Here is a 10,606-nt window from a genome sequence, read left to right as displayed (position 1 = left end):
CGTGTGCAAGTAGAATTTTTGTTTATATTATTGAGACTGAGATTTTCGCTTTTTATGAGTAAAAAATAGAAATATTATAACCGAATTATATAAAAATAATTTTTAAATTCTCGTATTTTTATGTATTTATTTAATATTATAAAATTATTTTTATTATAAAATAAATTTAATAAATCATATTAAATTAAATCGATTATAAAATTATTTTTATGTAATTTATTTATGAATATAATTGTGTTTTTTAACTTTTTTAAATATTTAATTTAAAATAATATCAAAAGATAATATTTTATTCGAATATTATTTCATTTCATCTCAATTCAATTCATCTGACAAACCTTCTTTCAAGAAATTTAATTTGGAAATTATTTACAGTGATATGTTGCGTTATAAAATTATTTTTATTATAAATATTTGTAGCATATTAAAATTTTATAAATGATATTGAAATATTTTGTAAATAGTGGTAAAATAATCTATAAATAATTGTGAAATAATTTGAATTAAAATATTTTATTAGATTTTGAAAAATGAGAGAAAATTTTAAATAAATATATTATAAAATTAAATATTATCTTAATACAATTTTTAAATTTAAAATATCTTCTATTAAAATTTTAAAAAATTATAATGTTTATATAAAAATGTAAAATTTTAAATTCTTTTGTATTTGAATAATAGTGAAAAGGAAATTAAACATTTTGAGAATTTTTGGTCTAGTCTCAACCACCAAACATATGTTTTGTATTTGAAAAATAGTATTATTTTTTCAAATTTTAAAACAAAAACTATATTAAAAATTATATTCTATAAAAAATTTTAATTTTATAATATTTTTTATTCAACATTTTCTCTCATTTTTGTCAAATCTCAATAAAACATCTTAATTCAAACCATTTTATTATTATTAACCAAATTATCATCTCATCTCATTCTATAAACATCCTCTAAGATCATTCACAATGGCTTTTTTATTCTATCATTTAATAGACATTACCAAAATCTAATTTTTCTGTTTTACATATTGACTTTTATAATATATCATACATTAATTTATCTATATTTTTCTATATCATTTCAATATTATACTTTTTAATATTTTTTAAGTATTTTAAATATTTTCTCTAACTACTAATAATATTCTCATATCTTTTAATATTTGCACTATCTTTAAAAATTTTTTACTATTGAGAAATAGAGTTCATGAGACCTTTTTCGATTTCCTTTGTACATTTATTTTATTGGTTGTAGATTATATTTCAAAATGGGTAGAGGTCGTCGCTTGCAAAACAAATGACCATCCTATTGTCTTAGAATTTTTGCAATCTCTGTTTACTCGCTTTGGCATGTCCAAAGTTATCATTAGTGATAGGTGTTCTCATTTTTTCAACAAATCATTTTCTGCACACATGAAGAAATATGGAATCACATGTTGAGTTTTTACCCCTTATCACCCTCAAACAATTGGGCAAGCAGAATTGACAAACGAAGAGATCAAAATCATTTTAGAAAAAATTATCAATCTTAATGAGAAAGACTGGTCAGTTAAGCTTTTTAACACTTTGTGAGCTTATAGGACAGCTTTTAAAATTAATCTAGGGATGTCCTCTTATCGATTAGTTTTTGGTAAAACTCGTCATTTACCTGTTGATATTTAGCATCGAGTTCTTTGGGCTATAAACATGTTAACATGTCACTTGATGAAATTTCAGGATTGAGAAAATTGCATATCAATAAATTGGATGAAACTCATCGAAACGCCTATGACAGCTCTAAGCTGGCGAAAGAACGCATGAAAATTCTACATGATTAGAAAATTCATCTCAAACATTCTACACTTGGCCAGGAAGTTCTTCTTTACAACTCTCGCTTACATATTTTTCCTGGTAAATTGAAATCTCATTGGAGTGACCCCAATGTTATAACTAAAATTCATTCTCATGGGGCAGTAGAAGTTCAGAATCCTACAAGCGATATCTCTTTCACTGTTAATGGAGAACGTCTTAAGTCGTTTATGACTTACTTCGAACCCAATGAAGAGATCTTGTTTGTGCAAGATTTCAGGAAAGTATTTTGATCTTTTTTCCCCTTATAACTTTGTTTAATTGCATTTTATCTTTTTTATTTATTCGTTGTTTTGCTTTGATTTTATATCATATGTTTGGTTGTCTATGTTGCTTACTTATTCCTGTGTACTTTGTTTTCTTCTGAGCATCTTGGTAGAGTAGTTAAGCGGAATCACTTTGTGAAAATTTATTTTCAAGCTTGAGCACAGAACATGATTTTTGATGCATCATATTTTGTTAATATGTAGCTTGAAACACTAGGATGTTATACTCATTGAGATGAGACTTTGTGAGAGTTTTGTAGAACGAATGAAAAATTTTGAAGGATATTTTGCACATACTTACATTTGTAGTGTTCCTCAATTTACTATTTATTGATTTAACACAAGAGAAGTAAACTGCAGGACTACTGAGCCTTTTTTTCAAAAAAAAAAAAGAAAAAAGAAAGAAAAAAATATATGAAATCGATTTATGGAGATTTCCTAAATTAAGGGCCAGAAGCAGGTAGTCAAGACTTTGGGACAAATCATGACTAGTAATGAGGAACTGGCTAGTAATGAGGAACACACAGCGAGTTTAGCTCTACACACACATTTGAGTTCTGAGACATTTGCATCAATTATATGTGAAAGATTTTTTGAGATAATTTTGGTGGCTATAGCCCTTGGAGGTTGAGCAGTAACGTGTCACTTTTGTGAGAATTCAAAATTGTGTTTGATTACTTCTGTTTAGATTTCAATCTTTATGTAATATTAATCTCAATTAATTTTCATTATTTTGCTCAAAGATTAGCAAAACGCTTGTTGAGTGGTGTGATTGAGCTAAGTTATTGCATATTTTATATATTTAGAATCCATATATTTCAATTATTTCATGAAATTATTATTAGTTTTAGATGGAAAATAGTTAAGAGGCTTAAATCCAAGTTGTGATTTAAATTGATTTATAGCATAGTTTATGCTTAATTTTATACCTTGTGATTTAATTGGAAAATATTTCTTCATATGCACAATACATCTTTGATATTTTATTCTATCCTTTTATTTATTTATTTTTTCTGATTTCTATTTTTTATATATAGGCCAAGATGTACTGATGCTTAAAGAGGAAAAAAGAAAAAGTTAGAAGAAAGATGCACAATAAGAAAATGCATGCATAGAAGAGAGCAGCCAAACGGGAGGTTCATTCTTTTTTTAACATATTAAAAAAGCACGAGAGTTTTGAATTCTTTTTTTTTTTTTTTTTTTTTTATGCTAGAAACGGACGTATAAAGGAAAAGAACGTTGTTGCTTGAAGAACCTCGATGGCTCCAAACTACAGCTTCTCCAGCTTCCTTCACTGCTTTCTATCTTCATCTCGATTCATTTGGCTTGTTATTTTCTTTCCCTAAGCTCTTTTTAATTTTAGTCTAAATTTTATAGTGTATTTTTGAGATTTTTAATTTATAATCATTTGATTTTGGATATTTTATTTTCAGTATGTTTAAGTTTGATGTAGTTAAGCTTTCATTTAATAGAGATTACAATTACTATAGATTGATTAAAGCTTAATTAGGACTTAAATAATTTTAATTTTATTAATTAATTTTCTAATTAATTGAGATTTTTTTATCTTAGTTGGTTCCTTAATTGTTAATTTCAATTTGTTAGTCTTTTACATTTCATTCCGACACTCAAAAAAATCTAAAAATATGAATATAGTCTATGACTAGTGTCTTTTTAATCTGGTGGTACTCTTCTATTCATTGCACATGCCACCACTTTTATTTTATTTTTTTGAATATTTTCACCATTTTAAACGAATTTGATTTTAAGTAACTTTTCCTGATGAGACGATCTAAGAATTTATTCCTAATTATTAAACGACATCCTCCTGCACTTGAGACAGCTTTTGTTCTGCTCATTTTTTAGTGAGTCAGCTACCATTGATGTTGTTATTGGGATTCTTGCTAGCTTTTTTAGTGGATCCTCGAAGCCAAGCTCCATATTGATTTTGATCTCCATCATGTAAAGTTCTGGCTAAAGATGTCTTTAAACAGCCTGATTCTCCATGTTTGATAATGCCACATTTGAAACAAAAATTGACAACCTCTTATATTTGAAATTAAGCTAGACTTTATTGCCTAAGGTAAGGACCCATCTGATTCCATCATCATCCATATCCACCTCAACTACATCCCCCATCACTTTTCCTAATTGCTTTCCTATGCATCAAGTCATTCCACTAAGTGGCATGTTATGAATATGCACCCATAAGGACTCTTCGGATAATATAATGTATTTTGGTGAACAAGATCCATTAAAAGAATTTAGACCGAAGAGGGTTCTATCTAAGGACCAAGGAGACAAAAACTCCCGGGTGAGTTAAGTACGGTTAGTTTCACCTTATTAATGATGGAACCAACAATGTCTTTTAGGGAGCTAACATTTCTAGTATGTGACACGTTTATATAAAGTTCTTAATCTTAATTTCATGAAAAATATTAAAAATATAACTATATATAAAATTGGTCCTTGATAATTTGCTACATACATATTGAAATAAAATTCTAAAAACACAACTTAATGTCTGTTTCAAATATCTTATGACAATATTACATTGAATGATATTCATTAATTATTATTTTTCAAGTGAAATATTTATAATTTGTTTTCTTGGTAGAAATCATCATGTGATCTTTTAGGAGGCCATATCTCCCTCTAATATTTAAGTTAGTTCATCAAGTTTTGTAAAAAATTTAGATATTTTCGTGTCACATTATGCATATAATGTCACAATCAACATCTTAAATAAATTTTTTCCCACTTAATGAAGTCTAGAGGATAATACCTATAAACTATTTTTTATATAGGCCATCAAACTTAGATTTTTTTTCTGTATTTTTACTTTGGATTCTAATTAAGAAGCGAAATATTTTATTACGAGGTTCATGTTAGATAATTTTATTATTTCACCTAAACTTAGTTTTAGTTTAATATTGGTCGGGTCACTTTCTTGAAAATAAATAATATATAGAAATTATACAAAACTTTGGGAGTATAGAAAAAATATCGGAGAGATGCAATTCTACGTATATTCAAATTTTAGAAAATATTAGAGAGCATATAGAGACTATAAAATTTTTGTGGGGGCCATTTTTTATATACATAGAATTATTAATAAAATCTAGTGGATATTATGAATTTTCGAGTAATTTTGAGCCTACCCTGTAGAATTATTAATTGTGAGAAAGGGTCAAACTTGGCATTCTTATCTATCTGAAGCTCATATATAATATTTATATATAATCTTTTTTTTTTTTTGATAAAATTTATATATAATCAAATCATACAGATTCACCTGCTAACCCTTCAGGTCGATTAATCTTTGTGCCATATTCGGATTGAATCACAATTTATTATGCACAACTTTGTCTCTATTATTACATATCGTGTTGTGCCGTATTCATGGGTATTGCTAAATATTGTCAGCTCTATTCTTATACTAATTCAATATATTATATAATTAAAAGTGATTTATACAAATTCTAAAAAGACAAACGTACAAGTCTTTATAAAAAAAATAGACCCTATTTTAAAAAAATATAAAAAAATTATTTTTTATTAAGTAATGATATACACACAACATATTATACAACACATTATATAACAATGTTATAAAATGATGGCATTTTTATAAAATAATGTTATTTTTATAAGATATTTTACAAAAATACCTTTCATTTAAAACATAATTAAGTAAAGTGTTATAAAAAATATTGTGTATAAATCATTTTCTTATTCTTTATATCCCAAAAATATTTAATAATTATACTTTCAAAATATAGAAAACAAGGAAAAGGCAACAATAATATAAAACCCCAAAGTGAGGATACAAATTGCGGATTTCACTTCTTGCATATCTTATATATATATAGTGATGCAAATTATAGATAATGTACAAGAAAACAAGGGTATTTTTCTTTGTTTTTTAAATACGGCTAAATTAAGATTAAGGCCTCATTTATTTTTTGAGATGAGATGAAATTAAAATTAAAAAGTTAAATAAAATATTATTAGAATATATTTTTTAATATTATTTTTATTTTAAAATTTATAAAAATTAAATTATTTATTTTATTTTAAATTAAAAATTAAAAAAATTATAATAATTAAATAAGATAAAATAAAATATTTTTTCAAAACAAACTGGACCTAAACTTTCCAACTACACGAGAATAAAACAAATGACTGAGGTGGATTGAAACACACGTGCACTTTTTTGTTCATTACTTTTTCAAATGAATTTCTTGGCTCATTTCGTAACATCTATAGACACCGAAGTCACATTTGATGTCAGAAATAGCAGAACATCTAATCTCCGCAGAAAAACAAAACAAGAATATTATATCAAAAAGCAATCCAGCCTAAATTATTGTCTCTCCATGAGGAAAAATTGCTTGTCTAATGTCTAGAACTAAACTCAGGAATATCATTAACATCCATTCTGCCAAAAAAGCCAAAACTCTTGTAATTAACAACGAGAAAAAATGCAGAGCCACCCAGTCTGGAAATACAATGAACCGAAGTACATTCATTTCAATTAAGAAACAAACAGATTCTGCATAATAGTGCATGATCACAACATCCTGTTTCAAAAGAAATTTGCCCCAATTCTACAAGGTCACAAAAGAGCATTGGAACAGTCCAATCCAAGTCGCGCAGGATGCAATGCAAAAACTACGATCTTCCATACATGTCATCTTTGAGAATTATAAGCGTCACTGTTCTGCATTTCATTGATGAGTAGCAAAAGAACTGAAAAAAAGAAAAGAGAGAAGAAGAAGGAAAAAAAAGGATCAATTCAAACACAGATAAGGTGAAAGAAGACTCTCAACAAACACAGTTGCATAACAAACACGCGAGTCACAGTCACTGAAGTCCTCAACATATTCAAGAATCTCTCCATCGGGATTACTTCTCATCAAATCAATTCCATGTTTCATTGCCACAAGCTGACCGCCTCTGGAAAGGCAAAGCGGGTTTAGATCTTTTCCGGCCAGTTCTTCCCGAAAATAATCAACTCTATGCATTGGTGCCCACGATTCTATGACTCCATATTCCATCATTCCCCATATCTCCATATGGGTACTCATAGAAACAATAAAACAAAGGCGCTCTCCAAGATTGCTCAAAGTTTCAATGCATACATACCCGCGTGGTCCATAATCCCCGGAGGGCATCGGCATTTCGTGGAATTTCTCCTCGGCTAAATCAAACCCACCTATTTTCTGACCAGAAAGTGGCTCGCGGCACGCTAGAAGATGCCAATGCAGAGACCCATTGCAAAGGATCCCTGCTGAATCGTCCGCCATACCTGTATCGTCGAGGCCTCGAAGAATCCTCTTCCACGAATTTCTTTTAAAAGAGAAAACCTTGGCTTCACTTTCCCGAGAAGGATGCATCCGGAAATTGGCCACGAGAAGCTTGTAGTCATCAGTGGATGGATCATATCCAAAGCCATGCCTGTACTTGCGCGCACGGAGTGAAATACCAGGATCGGGCAGTTTCCTGTAATTTCCCGTTGAAGGATTCCAAATATAGAAATCCCTATGGCTATATAGAGCCACACAAACCAGACCATTGCAAGACCCAATGATGCTAACATAACGACCCCGTTTCTGGAAAGGGACGGCGAGTACACTGGGAGTGGAACTGTCCTCAAATGGCGCCTCACAGTCTAGGGATCGAATTTTTGAACGGGATGATATGAGAAGTCTTTGTGAGCGCTCAGACGCTCGCATGAACTGCGATTTCGCGAATCGGGGATCCGAGATTAGGGAGTTCCAACGTTTAGATACACACCTGAATCGTACCAAAGATTTGACCGGCAACCGCAAGAGGATTTCTACGACGACGTTTTCGGGTAGATGTAGTGGAAAGTCTCGATGACATAATCGTTTATACTTCGTAGACATCGCTTTTATTTCAAGTTTCAGGTGACCCAACAATGCTTTGGAAACGGTGACCGGAATGGTAACCAGAAAGTGAGTGCAGAGATAACAATTGCTGCGGTGGTGCGACTATCATCTAGCTGTTAAAGATATATAGAGAGAGTAGTGTACGCAGTACTCATTCTACAGGGATTCCTATACACGGGAGACGGTGGCCGCGGTGAGATGACAGAATGATAGAGGGGAGCGTGTTGTCAGTTCAGACCAGTGCCTACCGAGTAGTGAGTACTGAGAGCTCTTAATGAATTTTTTATCTTATTTTTTAAAATATATTATTAAAATATATATATTTTTATTTTATATATTAAATTTTATAATATATTATACATTAATTAATTTATATATTTTTTATATTATTTAAATATAATATTTTTAATATTTTTTATTCATTTCAAATATTTTTCTAACAATTAAAAATATCATCATATCTATTAATATTTACAATATTTTTTTATATACAATATCATTTAATTATTTTTTATTTTAAATTAATTCAAATTTATATGTTAAATCTAAATTTAAATTAATTTAAAAAATAAAAAAATATATTTTATCAATGACTTGAAGAAACGAAATTGTTATTTAAAAGGAATCGAGAAGCTAAAAATCATTATTTGAACAAATTTCGGTGTCCAAAGTTGTTGTTTGAGAGACCCAAATTCTTTGACGCAAAACAAAGATGAAAGCATAGGAAAGAGAGTGGGGGTGGTAAAAAATGAAGATAAAAGATTTTAAAGAGATGGGAAAAATCAGATGAAGAGGAGAGAATTAAATTAAAAATATTTTACATAAATGAACAGTTTTCTCTAGATGTAGTGAGATTATTGTAGTAAAATAAAAAATAAAGATGAAATACAATATCCATTATAGGTATTTTTGAACAAATTTCTTCATAATTTAAAGAAAATTGTATTATAGAATATCCATTGAGAGTGCTCTAGAGCATTAGCATTGGATTATTCATTCTATTCTTTAAATTTTGACTAATATGTAACTTTTTTACCTTTAGCTAATTATTCAAAACTTGAAGTCTATATTGGATTAGTCATCACACTCTCTATAATAATAAAATATTATTATTTTTTATTATTTATATTTTTTTATTTTATTTTCATAATCTTCAATAACCTTCAACAAATCATATTTATTTTTATTTTCACAATCTAACAATCTATAATATCATAATCTCAAATGTATATAGATGGTAAAATCTCATATCTATAATAAAATAATCTCAAAAAATATTTTTAGACTTGCTATAGTTCTTTTCATATTTGAAAAGAATAATGGATTTACTGTAACTTATAGTTTGGATGAAAATAATTTAATTAATTCAATATAGAGCAAATATGGATGATATTTGCTAAATTTGAAGATGAAAATGTATTTGGCTAATCCAATACTAATGTTCTAACATTGCATTTCAATGATCGTGACCGACACCGCCCCTCTCCTTTCTTTCTCCATCGACCGGCGACCACTCCCCTTCAATCCCAGCCCCTTTCGCGCCGCCGTGAGTCCCCACGCACGGCTTGAAGCCACAGCCTTCTCTTCACTCCAGCATCGCCATCGCCCTACCTTCGGCCACCATTTCTTCACCACATCATCATCGATCTCCTAACAACCTAATGCACCCATCCTCAGTTTCGATCTGTCACCGGTGAAGCCCCACCATCAATATTTTCGTTTTGAACATTTTGGTCGTAAATCGCCCTCTACGCCGCCACCCACGGCCAACCACCACCACCAATAGCTTTACCGACATCCCTAAGCCATTCCCTATCAATCTCGAGTCTTGGTTTGTCCCCGTTTAAAAGTGGATTTTTGAGACCCACGGTCACAGTGCATTTTGCACTATTCCGTTGTTGTGCCGCCACATCTAGTACCTCCGTGATTTTTCAAAAATTATATTATAACATTGTAAGTATTTTTCCAAAGAACTTTTGAGATTTAAATGTATTTTCGCGCTAACTCATATTTACTATGAATTGGTTGGTTGTGCTGGACTGAGTCCGAGGAGTAATGGAGTCGGTTGGATTGGATGATAGATTTGTTTATGTGATTGGTTTATGCTATGAGATTTGTTGGCTATTTCGGATTTAGATATTGGTGTTTTGAGTTTGACGTGGGTTATGGTAGATATTGGTGATTTTAGGAATTGATGATATATTTTGGGATTATGAAGGTTTTAAGTTTTAAGGAATTAAAATAAGTTATTTAAGAAGCTTAGCCTTAAATATTGAAATCCATGATTGATTGAAAACTTACGAAAATTACGTGATTATTTTTATAGGTGACGATTTATAGTCTACTCGACATTTTTTAGGAAAATTCTGAAAAATTAAGTTATCCAGATAAGCGGGGTTCCTATGCTAGATATGCATAAAAATAAAATGGGCTGATGTTGATTTTTTAAAATATGCATGTTCTGTTATGAAAAGAGATTTGAACTACTTCAATTATTTATTCTGCATTACTCATGAGATTCAATTTAAGAATAAAGTATTTTCTGGCATGACTGATGTAAACATGAGTTATCTTGTATTTT

The 10,606-nt window shown here is 29.5% G+C and overlaps 1 protein-coding gene across 1 annotated transcript; it reads right to left on the bottom strand.

The window, feature by feature from the left end:
* Positions 1–6,558: 6,558 nt before the first annotated feature.
* Positions 6,559–8,257, bottom strand: LOC109013461 (F-box/kelch-repeat protein At3g06240-like). The gene has a single exon (XM_018995547.2). The coding sequence runs from the start codon at positions 8,020–8,022 to the stop codon at positions 6,904–6,906; it is 1,119 nt and encodes a 372-aa protein (XP_018851092.1). The 5' UTR covers positions 8,023–8,257; the 3' UTR covers positions 6,559–6,903.
* Between the last annotated feature and the right edge of the window lie 2,349 nt (positions 8,258–10,606).

This window comes from Juglans regia, chromosome 11 (genome assembly GCF_001411555.2).
Source record: "Juglans regia cultivar Chandler chromosome 11, Walnut 2.0, whole genome shotgun sequence".
NCBI lineage: Eukaryota > Viridiplantae > Streptophyta > Magnoliopsida > Fagales > Juglandaceae > Juglans > Juglans regia.
This window is presented reverse-complemented; position numbering and strand designations above follow the sequence as displayed.